Source organism: Dendrobium catenatum, unplaced genomic scaffold (genome assembly GCF_001605985.2).
Source record: "Dendrobium catenatum unplaced genomic scaffold, ASM160598v2 fragScaff_scaffold_1391, whole genome shotgun sequence".
NCBI lineage: Eukaryota > Viridiplantae > Streptophyta > Magnoliopsida > Asparagales > Orchidaceae > Dendrobium > Dendrobium catenatum.
Window position 1 is genome coordinate 690301 of NW_021319853.1, and position 20408 is coordinate 710708.

General features: G+C 34.8%; 2 protein-coding genes across 3 annotated transcripts; one reads left to right on the forward strand and one right to left on the reverse strand.

Moving 5' to 3' along the window:
• The first annotated feature begins 1255 nt into the window (after nucleotides 1-1255).
• LOC110094754 lies at nucleotides 1256-19920 on the forward strand. 2 transcript variants are annotated; one of them, XM_020820074.2, is made up of 6 exons: nucleotides 1256-1475; nucleotides 11988-12172; nucleotides 17680-17741; nucleotides 18589-18673; nucleotides 18744-18828; nucleotides 18931-19920. In XM_020820074.2, the coding sequence occupies exons 2-6, from the start codon at nucleotides 12006-12008 to the stop codon at nucleotides 19600-19602; spliced, it is 1071 nt and encodes a 356-aa protein (XP_020675733.1). In that variant the 5' UTR covers nucleotides 1256-1475; nucleotides 11988-12005; the 3' UTR covers nucleotides 19603-19920. The 2 variants fall into 2 exon arrangements, with proteins under 2 accessions (XP_020675733.1, XP_020675742.1); XM_020820083.2 differs by lacking the exon at nucleotides 1256-1475 and having other exon boundaries at nucleotides 12019-12172; nucleotides 18600-18673.
• LOC110094767 (50S ribosomal protein L10, chloroplastic-like) lies at nucleotides 6862-7185 on the reverse strand. Its single transcript, XM_020820095.1, has one exon. It carries the CDS (start codon nucleotides 7183-7185, stop codon nucleotides 6862-6864), a length of 324 nt encoding a protein of 107 aa, XP_020675754.1.
• Nucleotides 19921-20408: the final 488 nt, after the last annotated feature.

Consider the following 20408-nt stretch of genomic DNA (forward strand, 5'->3'; position numbering starts at 1 on the left):
TCGGATCTCTCATGAATATGAACATTGAATTATATATATATATATATATTGTTAAATCATTTAATTTTGATAGATCTACTTGTAGAATTTTAAACATCGAATATACATGTGAATAACATTCATGGGGGAAGGATTTGTGGATGATTAAGCTTCAATCATTTACTAATCACATCATTAAGCATGTTTATTTATTATTTAGTCATCTATTACATATATAGAATGTACGAGCACCTAACTTAGGCTCTCCTATATCTAAGAACATTGTATGCTTATATTTTGTACTTATATTTTACTGCATTTCCTTTTATGTTACACCAAGGATTAATCTTAAACATTGATTCAATACTACTAAATGTTATTAATTTCATTAATTATGCTACTAATTATTTACTTAATTATTATTATTTTAAATTATATTAATTAAGTGAATCAATAATAGCTTAGAGACGTCTGGGGCTTTTCATCTTCTCTTTTTAGTTGTTGATGTTCTGCTTCGTTGCTTCGCAAGTGTAGAGATTGCACGAATCACTTCTTCGGCTCCTTCGACGACGTTCCCTTCTTGTCAGAATAGAAGTTACGATATTTTGCCACGTTTTGAAAACCAGACCGGCTGGTCTGGCCGATCCGATCGGTTCAACCGTGAACCGGTCTGATGGCCGATCCGATTCACCCTTAAAGATCGGGTGTGCATCAAACCGGCCAGAATCGATTTGAACCGCCGGTTCAACTAGGAACCGGTCCCGATTTTCTAAAGTCGGCTGGTCCAAATATTTTGTTAATTAATTAAATAAATTATTTAATATTAAATAAATTATAAACTTAATCAATTAATATAAATATTATATATTTAAACTTTTAAATAAATATTAAAGAGTAGGATTATATAGTTAATTACAACATTTTCACATGGCTCCATACGAGCTCCTATTATCTGCAAAAAAAAAAAGATATATAAACTATACAAAGCAAACATCACAAGTGATGTGGGACTAAACCATACAAAACAAAAAGTCCTCCTTGATTTCATGTATATACTTATAAAGCAAAACATCTTTTTTTAATGATTTTTTTAATTAAGTTTTATAATATAAATAATATTTATTTATTTAATTGATAATATTTAATTTTTATTTTTTATTCATTTATTTTTTTATATATTTGATTATATATTATTTTTGCATAAATCTGCCGAACTACAGGATTTAGGGCAAAAAGAGGGAAACCGAGGATTTATTCCGCTGTTAGATTTACGGCGCTCAAATCCCGTTTGGAGAATTTAGCATAAATCCTGCCAAACAGCCCCTAAATCCTGCTCAAATCCTGCATCCAAACAGCCACTTCTACTACCTCTTTTTCCTTGTATCACCCGCACGTTATCATCTCCTCTACCTCGCAGTACATCAAATCGAAGCATTGTGTGATACCCTGCTTCTTAGGAACGACAGCGGTGATAGGGCTCCCAAAGACAAACCCAGGTATGGTCCTTTTACACTTATTAGTCTTCTCCTTCCTTTCAAGATGTTGTATATAGGGAGGCATGTATACTTATCTCTCCCCCGTTCAAACCTCTGGCTTCTGGGAAAAATTGCAGCTTGCGTGCTGCTAGGTCACAATTACCGCCACGCTGGGTGGAGCGTGGTTTTTAGCTACATATTGCGCCATCTCTCCTTAATTGCAGCTTGCATGTTTTTAGGTCATTTAATTGTGGCCATTTTCTTCTTTTTCCCAGCAGTCCCGTTTAACCTAGCTCTCACTTCTCGAATCTGCGTGCTTGCTGGAGCTATTTGAATCAAAGTAGGATTATGGTAAATTTTGTTTTGATAAATCCTATTAAACTTGATGGTGTTGATCGGATGCACAAACACAAGTAATATATACATAGGTTGTATTTTTCATATGTTGAATGCACTGCTCAGACGACATGCTCTTCATCAATAAGCTTTCCACATACACCTGGACATTCTTTTCTTTAAAGTCTTTGAAGACTAGATCCATCATTTATTGGTAGACCCCCCTTGCATTCTTCAAGTTGAAATCATCACTTTGTATAAGTACATACCTTCCCCATGATGAATGGCGTGTTCTCGTAATTGTCGAGGTGAATCTTTATTTTATGGGTAGCCAAAGAAGGCTTCAAGGAAGCTCATGAATGGCAAGCGACCACCAAGTCAACCAGCGAGTCAGTTGTTGGGAGGGGATAATTACGGCATGCTAGTTCAGGTTAGTGAAATCAACACACGTCCTTCACTTTTCATTTGCCATCTATACCATCATTATGTTTGAGATCCAGTTTGGATATTGTACCTCCCAGAATTTGGAGTCTAGGAGTTTTGGGACTTCTTTTTTCATGGAATCGACCAGGATGGCTGCAATCAACATTATTTTTTGTTTAAAGAACCCAAATTCCTTGATGTTTGACTTATGTTGGTTTACTACAATATGTCCCACTAGCATTTTGGTCGCAGTCCAAGAGAAAATGTGGATGTCATCCTTGAGAGCTTAGATGAATTTGTCTTGGTGCTATGCGCTGAAAGATGAACTTATTCTGAGGGTTTTCTATGAGGAATTTTTACCACTAGGACCTCTTCCACCGCTTTATACACCACCTCCCTCCACAGCTTTATACACCACCTCCTCCGACAGACTCATTATCTTTCCCCTACAAACTTTAGGTACGAAGCTCATGATAGGATCAGTTCGCCTATCCTTATGATCTTCTAACCTACAATTAGGATTTTGATCGCCTCATGATATGTCAAGATGAATGCCTTGGAAATATTTGAACAATGGCCACCCAAGATTGCATTGTAGATGGTTGGCACATGCACCATAATGAAGTCGTCCATTTTTGTGCATTGACATTCGACCTTACTTTAGGCTAGAGGTAGGGCAATCATCACCTCAGTATCTTGTCGCTCTCCTGAGAAACCATAGATTAGACCTGTAGTAGGGGTAAGTTGGGAAGCAAACAGGTTTATATTATCAAAACATTTTAAAAAACTATTGATGGTATAATGACCTAAATTTTAATTTATTAATGAACTAATAATGATATAGCTTGAAATTGATTTGAAAATCTTCCATGCATAGAAATCTGGCTGAGAGCGATAAGGTGTTGTGTTGGCGAGCACAGCGGCGCTGACCTCTTTGTATGGAAGGTTCTGGCTGATCGAGCGCGACGATGCTGGGCTTGGCACAACGGTGCTGATTCCTCTGGTCTACAATGTTTGATGTCAGCGCTACAACACTGTGGTCAAGAGCGTTGCAACATTAGGTAAGAAAATTTAATTTTTAATATATTTTTCTACTCATTTTAATAAATACCTAAGCCATCACTTACCACCTATGTTGCACCGATACGGATACGGCGACATGGATACAACACGATACGGATACAAGACACGTCAATTCTTAAAAGTACAGGATATAGATACAGTGCGGATACGACATTATAATATATAAATTATACATAAAAATTCAGAAAGTAATCAAAGCGTAATATTTGAAATGATAAAAAATTGAATGGGTCTCTGATAGCCCATCATCAAACCTAATTCCTACGCCACTAGAGCTCATTATCCTAAGAATGATCGACACAAATTAAACCACATGAATTTAAAACATAAAATTTTTTAAGTAAAAGTGTAGATATGTCGCAGGTATGTCAGCGGTCCAAGGGGGCTCTTCCCCCTGGCGGGGTTCGACCTGCCTGGTCTGGTCGTGGGGTCAAGGGGCAACGCCCCTGCGAGGGTTTCTGGGGGCGCTGCCCCCGGAACAAATTTTTATTGTAAGATTTGTTTTAAAGCTTTCTCTAGCTTCTCGGTGTCGCTTTGTACCATTCAGTACCCCTCGGTACCGAGCAGTACCGAGCATTGATACTGAACATGGTACCGAGTTTCGGTACCGAGCATTACTGAGCGGTACCAAGCTGTACCGAGTACCTAGTTTCGATACCGAGCGGTACCGAGCAGTACTGAGTACTGAGAGGTACCGAGTTCCGGTATCTTTTTTTTGTTTTTTTCATAGGACACGCATATCCGATATGTGTGTCCGATCAAATTTAAATATTATTTCAATTGGATACGGCAAAGCCGTATCCGACACGTATCCATGCCGTATCAGAGGCGTATCCGTATCCAACATGTGTCCGATACAACATGGCTCGTAAATAGGAGTATCCGTGCAACATAGCTTGCCACCCCATTTGCTTACTTTGGCCAGGGAAGAGGAGCGAAGGGAGAGAATATATATATATAGTCGATATTGTGTCATTTTTGTCCGCCACTCCAGTTAACAAATTTGCTTTTATTGTGGTAAGTAATATTATCCCTACTTTTATTTTTTATGTTTTTTATTTCTAGTTTTCTCTCTCTCCTGAGTCTAATAAAATGCATTATTTTTTTGATCTAATAAGCTTTTACCATGTAATTTTTGATATGTCGTAGATATCTTTATTTTGAACATTTTGATATAGTCATATTGAAATTTCACCAATAGTATTGCATTATGACATTTTAACTAAATGACCATGATAAAGGTACCTATAAAATAGGTAAAATCCAATGTATATGGTCTAGACATGAAATACATGACATGCATGGTAGTTTAGTTCATCTGGTCAGACATGCATTCTTACATAAGTACACTATTAGAACTTGCACATTGATAGGCATATTGAATATACATGTTATAATTCATAATATTAATACGATTTGCATGCGATTATAAATGAAAACTATGTGATATGATATATGTGAATATCTGCAAGAAAGGCCGGTAGAAATATGACTCATTTAGTTTTGCCGTAGACATGTTTCCTTGTAAAGAAGGGTGGGTCGATGTGCTATCATTTAAATAAAGATTTGTGGTGTAATCCTAAAAGATATAAAAATGGATACATAAGGAGATTGATAGATATGATATAACTAATGGGGAGTGGCGACTCCTATGTGAAGTTATCTGACTTACTGAATTATGATTGATAAGACTAATAATTGATATGACTGATTCTTATAAGTTTGGCCTACAAGATATGATATGATTGATATAGGAAAACACCACATGAGCTAGAAGTTCTGACTTGCATACATATGAAATGATGTGTGTATATAACATGATTCCATATGATTAGACATGGCATGATATAGGACATGTCATGAGTTATATGACATGATATGATAAATGACTTGAATATGTGATACGACAGATACATATACATAATATATGATATTGATATATGTACATGATACATGATACTAATAAATGATATATATGATCCATGATACTGATATGATGTCGCATGCATAGTGTCATACATGCTAATATATGATACTATATGATAGGTACACTGATATACATGACCTGGCATAGAGATGACATTTATTAATCCATATGAATAACTAATAGAATATTAATATGAAGCATTAATATTGATATTCACATATACATAAACTGATAATTTATATGCTTGCACTGATTCCTATGATAGTTTTTTCCAATAACATTTCACCTGATGCAATGTTATAGGAATGACGGGGATTATTGATACTAATCAGGCATACATATGCTAGAGATGTTATATAGAGATCATTATTCCAATACAATCATTTCTTGTTATTGATCACTACTGTTAATATTAATATGCTAGTATTCAAATTGATTGATATTGTTTATATTGACTGTTACATATTTATATTGATTCGATTTGAATGATTACATGCATATTAGTCATGTTTAATGCTTTGAATGCAACAGTGGGTTCTGGTAATCTACTTGGCGCTCATTATGTGATTTAAATAATTTCAAGGGTAAAGACCCAGTGTAATGAGATTGATCGGGAATTATTGTGATAAGTATTTCATTTTTCATTTTTGTAGTGTTGAATGTGTAAGGCATAAACTGATGCGAGAGATGGTATTCATGCTATTGTAAATGATTCTTTTGGGGATATGATATAAATGTGTGTTTGTGTGTACGTGTGTGTGTATATATTTGTTGTATGAAATGAAATGTTGCTTTCGCTATACGAAATTGTGTATGTGGATAATATTAGTGGCTCTAGTATGTAATTAGACGACAAAAAATACAATTATTTTAAATTAGGTCTTGGGATGTCATAAATGGAGCTCCTTATATCAATAAGGATGATGATAGGGATCAGTGTGGTGACTAACATGGCATCATTGAAAGGGTTGCCACTCATTAGCTTGCCTGGTTCATTAAAGGTAATCAGAGTGACCTCGAGTGCTGTAGGGCATAATTGTCGAGTTAATTTCTCCCAAACAGGATTGCTCTAGACTTGTCATTGAGACACCTCTGCTCCATCTCCAAGTATACCAGGCATTACCCTTGTCACAACTTAACTCTACCAGGACAAAGTTCTATCTTGTTAAACTGTGATAAATAAGGCTTCGTTTGGGATGACTTTTTTACATTGTTCTATTGTTCAAAGTGATAGTGAAATAGATGAGGATATTATTAGTAGAATTCAAGTTGGATAGTTGAAGCGGATGAATGCTTCGGGTTTGTTGTGTGATAGAAAAGTACAACTCAATCTTAATGGAAAATTTTATAAGATGGTGGTGAGACCTGCAATGTTTTATGATGCAGAATGTTGGTCATTAAAAGATAAGCATAATATTAAGTTAAGTGTTCTTGAGATGAGGATGCTCAGGTGGATTAGTGGATTTACTCTTAGAGACATGATATGAAACGAGCATATCCGAGAAAAGGTTGGAGTAGTTTCGATGACAGTCGTTTCTTAGGGAAATATTTGTTTGGATCCGCATCTTGAGATCGAGCTTCCATTGGCGCTGGAAGTCGCGGTAGGCCTTGAGGGCGTATGTAAAAAATTGACGCATGTCAGCCGGTGAAATCGTTGAGATCGAGCTTCCATTGGCGCTGGAAGTCGCGGCAGGCCATGAGGGCGGAGGCGACTTCATTGTCGGAGCGGACGAAAAGCCATGCGTTCATGTCGCGTGCGCAGGAACAGATTGATTCCCAGGACGTGTCCTCGGTCGATTTTCCAAGCATGGTATTTTTGGCTACGACGAGCTTTGCCGATTTCGGCAGCGCTCCACGAAGGCACTCGATCTGGCGGACCGTAAGGCTGTGACACCAGAGTTCGGCGACCATTTGGCAGCCCTCGAGCTCACGCTCCACCGACTCCCGCCGCATGCGGCACATTGCTGCCCGGAGAGAAGGAACAGCAGAGGAAGCGGTGGCGCTGGATAATGCTTCGAATTTCTCATCCGGCGAATTTATAACCCGCTCATATTGAGCGGGTTTCTAATTCACGCGAAACAAGCCCCTTAATACACTACTAATACTTCAGTAGGTTTCCTTTTGTTCCGCTCAAAATTAACCAAACAACCAAAATTAATAAATACATGCAATTGTTTTACTTTACACTCCTAATGCAGGCAACCAAACAGCCCCTTAGTATAGCAGACATTACCCTTGTCACAACTTAACTCGACCAGGACAAAGTTCTATCGTGTTAAACTGTGATAAATAAGGCTTCGTTTGGGATAACTTTTTTACATGGTTCTATTGTTCAGAGTGATAGTGAAATAGATGAGGATATTATTAGTATAATTCAAGTTGGAGAGTTGAAGCGGAGGAATGCTTCGGGTTTGTTGTGTGATAGAAAAGTACAACTCAATCTTAATGGAAAATTTTATAAGATGGTGGTGAGACCTGCAATGTTTATGATGCAGAATGTTGGCCATTAAAAGATAAGCATAATATTAAGTTAAGTGTTCTTGAGATGAGGATGCTCAGGTGGATTAGGGAATTTACTCTTAGAGACAGGATATGAAACGAGCATATCCGAGAAAAGGTTGGAGTAGTTTCGGTGACAGATAAGATTAGAGAGAGTCGCCTTAGATGGTTTGGCATGTAAAACGTCGGCCTATGTTAAGAAAGGTAGAGGTAGACCTAAAAAGACTTGGTTAGAAAATATTAGAAATAACTTTTCTTTATTAGATTTAAATGAGAATTTGACTCTTAACAGGACACAATGAAGAAAAATAATACATTTAGCGGTCCCCACATAGTGGGGTAAAGGCTTGATGATGATGATGATGATGTTGTTGTTAAAATAATTTTTTAGTATAAAAATTAAAAAATTTTGTACTAAAAAGCTACTTTAAGAAGCAATGAAAAAGCCGTCCCAAACGAAGCCTAAATCCCAATATCTAGTTTTGAAATGTTTCAAATTTTTTTCCAATATTTATTTTAAATAAATTATAAATTACAGGGCTACCAAAATATTTAAAGTACTATAAATAAACTCATACACTAAATTTTTTTTATTTCATCAAATGTATATACACTATAGTATATGGCTACTAAACGGAAGCTACAAAATTGAATAATAAATTAGTCATGATTGTATAAAAATTAAAGTAAAGAAATACTTATAAACTCGGATCAAATCCTGAAATTGCTAATCAATTGGCCTTTTCCTTTTCTCAGCTCTTAAAATCGATCTAAATTTCTAAATTGTTTTATTAAACATTTTGCTAAAAATTTAAAAGCAGTTAAATGTTGTCTAATAAATAACTGTACTAAGAAATATAATAAGAGAAGTTATGCAATTATTTAAATAACAATACTAAGCAACTAAATAAATTGAAGTTCATATTATATAGCAGGTTATATCACATTTCCTAGACCTAAATAGAATCTCAAAATATTATGGTTCCTTATGACTCACTTTTGTGCTTACAGCACCAGAATATGACTTGTAGCCACTAGAATATACCTTATAAACATCAGAATATTTCTTGACACAGATAAAATCTCAAAGGATTCTGATCCCTTATAGCTCTCAACAAATATAATTTAATCACATATGCAAATTTTTCTTTATATTGTAACAGTTAAAACTTAATTGAGCATGTGTCAGAATTGCACAGCTTTTTATAATGGTAAGCAACAAAAATCCTACTAAGCGAAAAATGCATATTTTAAATAAATCACCAAATTACTATGGATTGTGTAAAATAATGTTTTAAGACTTGTATCGTATTACATCACTATTCTTCAATACTCCGTTGTAAAATTTTCAGAAAATATTCATAATCTTAATTTTATAACATATAAAAGTTACGCGGTAAAAGTTTTACCAATGCAAAGTTATTCTCTTTTTTTAAAAAAGAAACAAAAACTTAATAAAAAAATTAGATAAAATTTGCATATTTCTGAAAATTGAGATATGCATAATGTGACCAACCTCGAGACCAACCAAATTTCCAACTAAGCCAACAGAAAAAATGGTTCTAAGACCTCCAAACTCAGGTTTTTTTCTCTCTCCTCTCTTTTCTCCCTTAATTCTCCTCCAAGCTCTGTTAACAGAGATTGCTTAAGGAATTAGGAAAATAAACATTTAATAAGCATGTAATGGGTTTAGATATTGTTTTATAATAAAATATTAAATAATTATTCTAATTATTTAATTTTTTAGCATAAAATTCATATAAATCCTTTATATAATCAAATCCAAGAATCCAAAAATTATACAAAAATATTCATAAATTAACTAAACATGACCAAAATACTTTGGTGAAATCAGTTTACAAAACAGACACCTAGTAGTCTCAAAAACTCCTTATGTACGAATAAGTGCTAATTTTTATGTACGAATAAGTGCTAATTTTTAAAGGAATTGTACCCGTATCCAAAATTCATGGAAAAATTAGTGAAACTAAAACTCGATAATATTTATGTTATGGCAAAATGGTTTGTGATTTGAACTTATGACTCATAAAATAATTTTTTACTATTGTAGGTATAAAAAAAATTCTTTAAAAATTAAGGGTTATCTCAACCCTTACAATGTGATAGCATAAGTAGGAATTAACGCATTCCCTTAGTCCTCTACAAATGCCTTTCTTTTTTACCAGTCTTGTCCATGTGGTTCGTGCCCGTGTTCCTTGTGGAACACACAAAATTTGGAAGTGTTCCTAGTATGAGGGCTAGTTTTCATCAGCCCTTAAAGAACTTTTTATTTTGAATGGCCTCTACCAACTCGGTCATGGATATGCCATGGGAGTAATATTTGGGTATTAATGAGTAGGGTGTGCCCCCTCGTCTCTATATAAGTGATTTGCGTGTGATGCTTCTTCCATGCATGGCTAGGCAGACCCACAATCCACAGTGGTCTCTTTAGTAGGGGCATCTTCTATTCATCGTGATTATGTAGGTACTATCACATTTTCTACCTTTTCTAGACTCTATGGGCCCTTAGGCAGTTCCTATCATGCTTGCGGTGCAAAAGGTAATCTCATCTTATGAGCAGCTCTCTGGGGCGAGTGGCCAAGGAAGACTCGACCACATTGTTGCATTCCTTGGCATTCAATGGATTTTTGCGAGTTCCACCCTAAATGACTCTTCCCACATGCCTTCAGTTAGAGTGGCATGTGTGGCTATCAGTTCTAGGTCTTTGACTTCTAGTATCTCTCTCTGGAATATAACGGTGAAGCTACTTAACGACTCATGTGATTCTTGCTTCATCTTCAAGAAGCCTGCAAGCTTTTAAACTTGGAGAAGGATGTAATGATACATAACGGTAGGTGGTAAAACCAACAAAGGATGGACTCTTTGAAGACGGTAAAATATAGTCAGCATTTTAGAGCATCATTGATGTCCATCAGGGAGGTTGCTGACTCAAAGTATGCAATGTGATTGTTAGGGTTATATCTTCCTCACTATGACTCTAGATGGGATATTTTAAGCTTGGCGGGTGGCTTTGCCTTTGTAATTTGCCTAGGAAATGCATTGGTCAACTCCAACTCTCTCCTCACTTGCATGGTAGAGGAGTATAATCTTCATCACTAGTGTTACCATAACTCTAGTAAGAATTGTTGTTAAACTCAACGCTTTGGCATCCGATCATCTTCTATTATCTGTCGAGTTAGAGGATCCCTTGGTAGTACTCACTCTTGAGGCATCCCTTTAAGCTTGCCCCAACACCTCTCGAATCATTTTTTGGGAGTCTCTTATCCATCTCCATTAAATTTTGGTGGGTTATGAAGTTTTGCTTCTCCACATTCACAGATGACTCCTAATTTTGTTGCTCTTCACGCAATATTTATCTTCTGGTCATTGTCATCAATTCACACTTACTACATGTTTGAGGATGTTGGATCTAAATTTGTCTGTGGGCAACACCTGATCCTACTAGCCAGCCTGGCTAGGTTGGAGCAAGAGAACAGATGGGTGAACAGACAAACGTATGTAGAATGGATAGAAGTTTATTAATATCTGTGAATACTAAAAATAGCATGAAGTCTAAAATATGTCTTCAAAAAATAAAGAAATAATACATGATTTGACATATACTGACTGGTACAAACATGTGGACTAGGTTGAAATGTACACACTTTTGCTCGAGATGTCTCCGGTGAGTACCCTATGAGGGTGGTGAGTCCTTAGGGGTCGTATTGGGCGAGTCCGCGAAGGCGAATTTCTTGGATAAGTGGGGAGTTCCTTAGGGCTAGTGACTAGTCCTCTAGACAAATTTGCCATGAGAGTGATTATGATCCTAGAACGAACGTAGTTGATGGAGTCATGATTGTGGGATCTAGCGGTGTATGCCTCTTACAGGTTGGATAGGCTATCCGTGAAAGATGGATGGAGAGCCGAGTCCTCACAAGGCTACTCTTTCTTCAGGTGAAGACTTGTTGAGGCGAGTTCTTTTTTTGAACTCACCCGAAATATGTTCATCATTGATTGAGCTCCTCAGGGATAGCTCTTATAATGCGAGCTTCATTGGGGTGAATACCTACTTTTTCATGACCTAGCTCTGACAAATGTATCTCATGCAAGGCTCATTCTGGGTGAGTATGCTTATTGACCGAGTTCTCAGAGGTGCATCTGCTTGGTACCCACGAGTTACTTAGATTGACATATATGGATATGCATATCTTTTTTCAAAGTAGATGGGTTTTACCTTCTAATGTATTTTAACTTTTACTTTGCAGTTAGTTTTTGGACTTTTCATGGCAGCTTCATCCCCATCCCCTTCTGCCAAGGTTGGTGAATCTTTGATGGCAAATACAACTATAAATGGAAATCTTAAATCCGTAACATTTGACACCCCTAAGCAGAACCTTAGAGGGCTTAACAAGCCTAAATGCTCCAAATGTGGCAATGTTGCTCGTTCAAGGTATGCATGTCCTTTATTTGTTATTTATTTTTGCAATCCTGTTAGCGCTTTCTGTTTCCAAAATGCATATATTGAGCAGGTCATTGTAAGTTACCTGGCAAGAAGATCTGCAGCAATTATAATCAAATAGAAATGATATTAACCTGAATGTCTATTGTACCATAGTGCCTTGTGGTTTTCAGTGTTTTGCAAAATGCAAATTTTTATGCATTTTGGTTATAATATGCTTGTTTTTACACAAAATTTGTAACTAATTGTCGTTGTTCTAGCTGGGATCTTGATATTTTATACATTGTAACTTAATATAGAGTCATTATAGCTACATTAAACGGTTTTTAAATTTTATATGACATAAAGATAAATTACATATGCATACCTGAACTTGGCATGGCTTCACATTCCCTTATTTTTCTTGTTAAATATATGGAAGTACATTTACTACCATCTTTGACTCTGTAAATCTATCAGGTGATATTCTTTATTTCTACAATTCTTTTATTGAAGATTTGATTTGTTTTTTATGAGAAGGAAATTATGTAATTATTTTGAGATATTTGTAAGATTTTATATAATTTCCCTATGCTATTATTTAGTTTCCTAAATTATGTATCCTACCATCTATAATTAAATCTATTAGTGAGAGGGCAGGTATCAACGACAAAGGGGAATTTTAAAAAGAAAGGGAGTTGGATAATTATAAGTTTATTGCTAATGTGATAAGAGACGTGTAATTCAAATTAGGTGATACAATAGTGATTCATCTAAATCTTTCTTGCGTAAGTCTACAAGAAATTAGTTTTTAGAAATGCTAGGCCATATAAAATCATGTAGCACATTGCAATAAATGCTTATAACATGGAAATTCCAGAAAGTTTTGGTATTAGTTTAGTCTTTAATATGTCTGATTTGACTTTTTATCATGAACTAACAATTGATGTCCTGGAATATTCTCTTTTTCTATATCTTCAAGAATTTGCATCCAACACTTTATTAGACAATTCACATACTTGATGAATATCAAATGTTGAAGCCATTGAAGCATAATTTTTAGATGCAAGTAAATTTGATGCAAATCACAAAGTTTATACTGGATAATGTAGAATGTGTGATTTGGGATGTGCAAATTGACATTATGAACATTCACATGATTTTATTTAAGTAGTTTTTTTTTTATTTATTGTATTATGCTCTCTATTTGGCAAAATTTAATTGAATAATTTGATGGAGCCAAATTTTTCAAGATGGATAGATTGATGTTGAACATATCCTATGCGACCTAGCATGGATTGTTGATGCAGACTAAGTATGCTTTAGATGGATGCAGTAAGTACTTGCACGATTTAAGTAAGAGCAAATAGTAATTAAAATTGTGAGCCACTAAATGACGATAGAAAATGAAGGATGGTTAGCTACGCGTAGGCCAAATCACAAGCTAAGCAATTGAATAACCAAAGTAATTTAGAAATTCAACAAGATGCAAATTAAGTAGCCATTCAATAAAATCCCTAAATTAACATTGATATTAGAAACATAGAAAGTAAGCTCAAATCCTACGATTACTAAGCGAAGGCATAGAGCGAAGCACGAATCCTTCCAATTAAATCACCACCTACAAGATTAGTAGATCAAGAAGATAAATGGACTCAAAATAAAAGACGACGTTGCCCTTTGGGCTTACACATGACGACCCTTAAGTAAGGGGTAAAAGGGGAAAACAACTAAAGCAAATACAATCATAAATAAATAAAAGACAAATACATATGACAACTTAAAAATACATCGGCATAATCGTGGCCGTAGATCGATGGCCACGCCTCTGATAAACTTTCCAAGCTCTGATGTCCCCATCAGTTATCCTCCCCACACTCACGTTTGCCATCACATTTTGTGATATGCTAGCGGACCTTTTGATTTTGATTTCTACATGGCCACGATTTTTTCACCTCCTCTTTGCCACGACCTTTGTTCGACTGGGTTGCGTGCCTTTTGGGTTTTGTGTTCAACTGGGCTGAGACTGCCGCTTTATATGATATTTTATTTGCTATGAGATTATGTCTTATAAATAAGGGAAAACTAAGACATATAAGATTTTCTTTTGGGTTTTGTGTTTTCCCTTCGTACTTTTGGATGCAATTCTTTCTAGCTTATGCTATTGGTGATTACTAACCTTCATGAGAAGCTATCTCTTTATATTTATGTGAGAACTTGATTACTAATCTCTTTTTCTTGCAGTGTGATTTTTATCAACATTTGATTTTCATGTTTTTAAATTTTTATGCAAAATTTCTATTAATTTGATCATAAATTAGCATTTATGTAAATGTTTTCTCTAATTTTTATCAAGAGAGATGAATACTTGTTTAATTGATAGTCTGTGAACGACAATTTTGAGTTTTATATGTGTGATTTTGTGCCTTACGTCATATAGCTACATTAGAAAATTGTAGACCATAAAATTTCCTACATCAATTGGGAGAGAGGTTGATGGATAAGCTTTAACCTACACTATCAAAGATGTTGCATGTGATACAAACCTTTGACAATCATAATGAGTAATGAGATCAACACCCATTTTTGCATCCTTGATCCAACTCTTCTTCATGGAAGTAGTATTAAATTAAGTCTAGAAAAGAAAATTCTTTTAAAGTGTCTTTTACCTAACATAACAGTTTTCTTTTCATGAACAGAGTTTTTTCAAGTGAAAATATGATTTTCTTGCAGTGTACTTTTTGTTATGTTTTATTGATAAACTGCAATGTACATCATAATTTGTGTGTACTGATGCAATTTGTTTTAATAATAGTCACGAGCAATATAATCCATGTTTGTAAATGCAGCAGTTGGCCTTTTAGGGAACCTGAGTTAACCTATTAGTTTTTGCATATCTGTGGAGTAAGTATAGTTGACGGAGATAGCAAAGTCAACATTTGTCGGAAATGCAAATATTGTTCATTGAAATGAACAAATTATCAAACTGAGTACCATTTTCATTTTACTTCTTTATATGCAATTTTATTTAGTAGTTTTTGTTTTAGTTCATTTGTTCACACGTGTCGATGATGGTTTTACCTATGAGAACAATATGTTCTCTTTAATGTTATGATTCCCTTGCTTTGGTTTGGATTATTTGTCGTTCCACCATTGGTCCAAACTTTTTTTTTTTTTTTTTTTTAGGTTAGTTTGTTGGTTGGTTCAATAAGTTTTGGTTTATGATGATTAAGGATTGGGTTCTTAAGCTTACCCCTGTGATTTGCATTTGAAATGATGAACTTGCGCAGCTTTTATTACTGTTGAGGATGGAGGGATTTGCTTCGGTGTATGTGATTTTTGATATCGTTCATATCTTTTGCGGTCTACCCTATTGTTTCGGCAACGATTTTCTTGGGCGAATTAGATGTTTATAAATATGTTCAAGTGGTACAAAAGATGACTGTCAATTGTTAGGAAAATCTTGTGTACTGGTGTGAGGTATAAATCCTTCTTTTGGGGGTTTCTTACATTGTTACACTTTCTTCTACTTAATTTTTGTTTGGTTTAACCATCATGATTGATTGTGGTCAAGCTAGTTACAAATTGGATTTTTTAATTACGCTGTGAATCCTGTTCGAATTGTTATTTTGGGGTTTCAAAATTTCAGTTAGAATTTCTAAACTCAGCAATCATTAATTATCATTTGAAGGATTTGCATATTTTCTTGATTTTATCAAATGGAAGCTTGTAATTGTTTAATTATTAGTCTATTAATTGTGAATTTGAAGCTTTAATGCCTGAATTTGCCTTCATCACATTATTTAGCTGCATTAAAAAATTAAACCCTAAGACGTCCTGTATTATTAATTAATATATATTATTATTATTATTTTGAAACATAATTTATATTATTTGATGTAAAATTCACCGCTCAAATGCACTGGCATTTCATGCTGAAATTCAAAATCAATCGTATATATTTTTTGGGTGAAAATTATATTTGAAGTTAAACACATATAGATAACAAAATAAGTAATATACAATATGTTTATTCATTGTAGTAATTAAAGTTTATTACTTGCTAAATTCTTAATTAAAAAAATTATCATTATATGAGGTTGAATGACATTTTAAATATCAGCATGGTTCTGATTGATATAATTCAATGTTTGGCAATAAATGAGCAAAATAATGAAATGAGTTATGTGAAATTTTCAAGAACAAAATATGGTAATTAATTTTCTCATAATTGACAATCTACATTTTTCACATATCTCAATCCTATGATGCACAGACACGGACATGGCGACACGAATACAACACAACATGGATACAACATGACACGGACGTGGGACATGTCAATTATTGAAAATATAGGACACGGACACGGGTTGGATACGGTATAATAATTTTATATTTTAAAAATAGTGTATAAAATTGAATAAGCATAATATTAAAAATATGTTAGAAATAATAAATCATCTAATTAGAATTTGTGTTTAAAATTATTAATATTAAGATGTCGATAGTCGAGCGTTGATACTGTGTATCAGACATCAAGAAAGGAGATGGCAGTGCTATCAAGAGTTTGGAATCGATGTTATGCAGTAAGTATTGGGGCATCTGTCATCGATGTTGAGAGGGCATTGGTCGTCGATATTAAGAAGACGTCAGATAAAGATGAGTTGTCATGTCAAGTTGTGGGTTTAAAAATTGTTAGCGTCGGCATCAATGCCAAAACAATGTCAAACTTTAATTTTTAGATGGTTTTGAAATTTCGATGTTGTAATGATGTCAGACGTCACTGTTGAGATAATATTGGGCATTGTTGTGAAATCAATATCACGACTTGCCAAAGAGAAATGAAAATGAGAATATTCGATGAATGGGGATTGAGTGCAGGCATTTGATTTGGTGCTGTGGATAGGAAATAAAAAGTTTAGTTTTTATATTTTAAATAATTAAAAAATTTAAATACGAGAAATTATATTTAAAAAATTTTATAAAATATTTAAGACCCGTGTCCGACACGGGTCCAATTTGTATTCAATATTTTTTTTTAACCAGACACTTTCGGCGTGTCTGAAATGTGTCAAAGGAGTGTCAGACGCATGGCATATCGGTGCATCATAGTCTCAATCATATCTAACCGTATATTTAAAAATGTTAATAAAGTAATAAGATTCCAGTCAAATGAGAGAAAGGATGCCATGCCGGTTAAAAAAAAGCTTAAGAATGATTTAGTTGGTTTTAGCGGAACCAAATATATAGATAAGTAATCCAACTATTCAAAATAACCTAATGAATGGCGTAGATTGATCCCCAGCAAAACCAAGTGCACTTCTTTACTCTTTCATGCTAATATTGATAAAATAGGAATCTGGAAAGTGGAAACTGACTCGTGTTTGGATTAGGAAGTTGTCAATTGACCTTTGAGGAATGAAATTTAGATCTCATGATCTTTCAGAATTTATGAGAGTGAAACTAAACATATGAAGTTGAAGCGCATGTATTTGATACTTTTTTTGGTCTTGCAGATGCCCATTCCAGTCATGTAAGAGTTGCTGTGCTAAAGCTCAAAATCCATGCCCTATTCATGGTATGCACATTGATTTTTTCTACAGCTTTGTTTGCAACCGTATCTATGAATTCCAGATTCTTGCATGATTCTTCTGAAAATAGTATTGGTGGACATGTCCTTTTTCCTTTCGTATACTGCAAACTCTTTTCCTTCACCCTCTTATGCCTTAAAGATTGGTGGACCGCAGAACTTCTACGAAGTAATTTCCAACTTCCAATTTAAAGCTCATAATTTTTTTAAAAATTTTTAAGTCAGTTTAGGTCAATTCTATGATGCACAAACATACATAGTAACATGGACACGACACAATACTAGACATGTCAATTATTAAAATTATTGGATAAGGATACGGGTTGGATACGATATTATAATTTTAAGATCTTAAAAATAGTTTATAGAAATTGTGCAAGCATAATACTAAGAATACTTAGTATAGAGTAAGTTATTTAACTAGGATTTGTGCATAAAATGATTAATATTAGAATGTCAAGAGTTAGACTTTACTTTCATGTCAAGAGAGAAGGCGATGATATACAACTTGAAATTATTATTTAACTAGTTTCAGATTGGTATTATTATTTAAAAGTCCAAATTTTACATTTATAATTTTTTTTAATTAAAAAGTATATAAAAATGATACATTCATAATTTTAACAAAGAGAAAATAGATATTTTTCTGTATATATTGTTAAAATTATTTATGCAATGATATAAAAATGTTCTGTTAAATATAAAACAATCTTTATCACAGGTATGTAAATGCTAACACGTCTCTTTTGGTTTTTACAATAATGATGTATTTCGGCACTTCACCATTTTCTATGTTATTAGTTTATTATCTTTGCCATCTTTGGCCAATTTGTAGTTCTTAAACAGAATGGCACTTTACCTGATCCATCTTCTGCAATTCCTTCATTTGAGCCGCATCCTACTGATGCTCCTTCAAGTGGGTAAGTCTTTGAAATTAAAATTTTATCCGTCTGAAAATTACTTGGCCAGCTAATTTTCAATCAATTGCAGAGCTTCTTGGAGGTTGACATCTCTTCGACAGCTTTCAACTGCTGTTGCCAACTCCCTAAGAGCAAGGAAGGCTCTCACAAGAAAGGTGCAGAAACTTCACATGTACTTTGTTTCTATATGCAATTTTCATCTTGCTTTTGTATTATTGCTCAGTGCAATGAAATGGTCGACTCATTTTGCTCTTAAGGACGCCATTAACATAAACAAGTGGAGGTTTTCGAAATTGAGGGAGCACATCGAAGGAAACATTGAAGTAGAGAACGAAGCTTTTGAGAGATACCTGTACAATGTCAGCTTATTGGAGGAGGCATTCTTAACTAGTGATGAGCTATACACACTAGAAGATTTGCCCGAGGAAAAGATTCAGAAGTTAGTCACATCAATGAAAGTAAATCTAAAATCTAATCCAAGAAGAGTAGATACCAATAGGAAGAGAATAAGGAACCTTGTGAATGAAAAGTTGAGGAAGTTGCAGGAAAGTGAGCATATCAGCGACAACATTTCAGTTTCAGTAAATGATGATGAATTACATGCTTATATGGACCTAAAGAGGCCAAAGAAGTTGGATGAGAATCGAGTAGAGAAAACCATTGAGACAGATAATCTAATTGATAAGTTGAACAAGGCTCGCAATAAGGACGATCTCATATCCTGCATGGAAATGAAGAGTCAATTGTTCAAGTTATCGATTGATAAGTGTGCTGAGGATGACCAGACTGGGATGAAGAAAGAATTTGACGGTGCTGTAGATTCATCTTTTGCTCTGCCTAAGCTATGCACAGTTGTTCATATCAATCAAGATTTAATCTCTAACATCCATGATGGATTCTCTTGGACACCTCAGTTAGCGGAGCTGTGATGCCATTAAAGTTCTCAATGGTCGTCAATATCGAAGAAGAGTTCCCTCTATTACAAATGTTGCAGTTTAGGTTCTGCAACTTGTGTAATGTTAATGTATTCATTGACCTTGACCTTCGTTCCTTGATTAGATTCAAGCTGAGGTGGGTTTTCATATTTAATTCCCTAGAAAAAAGATGATGGAAGAACACCATGTAAATTTATTTTGGAAGAGAATGCAGCTATTGTTCAGAACATGGAATGTTCTGGTTCTTATATCTAATGAAGAAAAATAAAAGCAAGCAGTATTAATTTTGATATCGATCCTTCACAAGTTGAATATCTGGTACATATTGTCTTGGTGAACCTTCAGATCTTTCCATTTGGGTTTTGACTGATGCCAAATGATAAAAAATTATGACACATTTTATGTTTCCTTCCTATACGGAATGAATGCATACATGCTCGGTTTCTCTTCTTCATATATATGTAAAATTTGTTAATTGTCTTTTTGTATTAATATTATCTTTTTCAGTCTTCTTTTCTCTTCTAATATGCCCTTACTGTAGGGGTGTCAATTTCGGGTCACGGGTCGAACTCGGAACTGACCCGGGTTCAAACAGGTCGACCCTAACCCGACCCGGGTGGACAAACGGGTCGGAAATCCAAACCCGGACCCGATCCGGTCGGTTGCCGGGTTGACCTGACCCGACCCGGTTTGGGTTCTGCCGGCGCCGGAATTGCGGCAAGTGGACGGATGGGGAGGACGGCGGAGGCAGAGGCGAGCGGGGCGGACGCGAGCGGGGGCAGCAGCGCGGGCGTGAAAAG

Coding starts and splice junctions, on each gene's coding strand:
- LOC110094767 (XM_020820095.1), bottom strand. CDS start 7,185: ATGTGCCGCATGCGGCGGGAGTCGGTGGAGCGTGAGCTCGAGGGCTGC.
- LOC110094754 (XM_020820074.2), top strand. CDS start 12,006: ATGGCAGCTTCATCCCCATCCCCTTCTGCCAAGGTTGGTGAATCTTTG. Junction 17,742..18,588: donor AAATCCATGCCCTATTCATG/GTATGCACATTG, acceptor GCCAATTTGTAG/TTCTTAAACAGAATGGCACT. Junction 18,829..18,930: donor GGAAGGCTCTCACAAGAAAG/GTGCAGAAACTT, acceptor TTTGCTCTTAAG/GACGCCATTAACATAAACAA.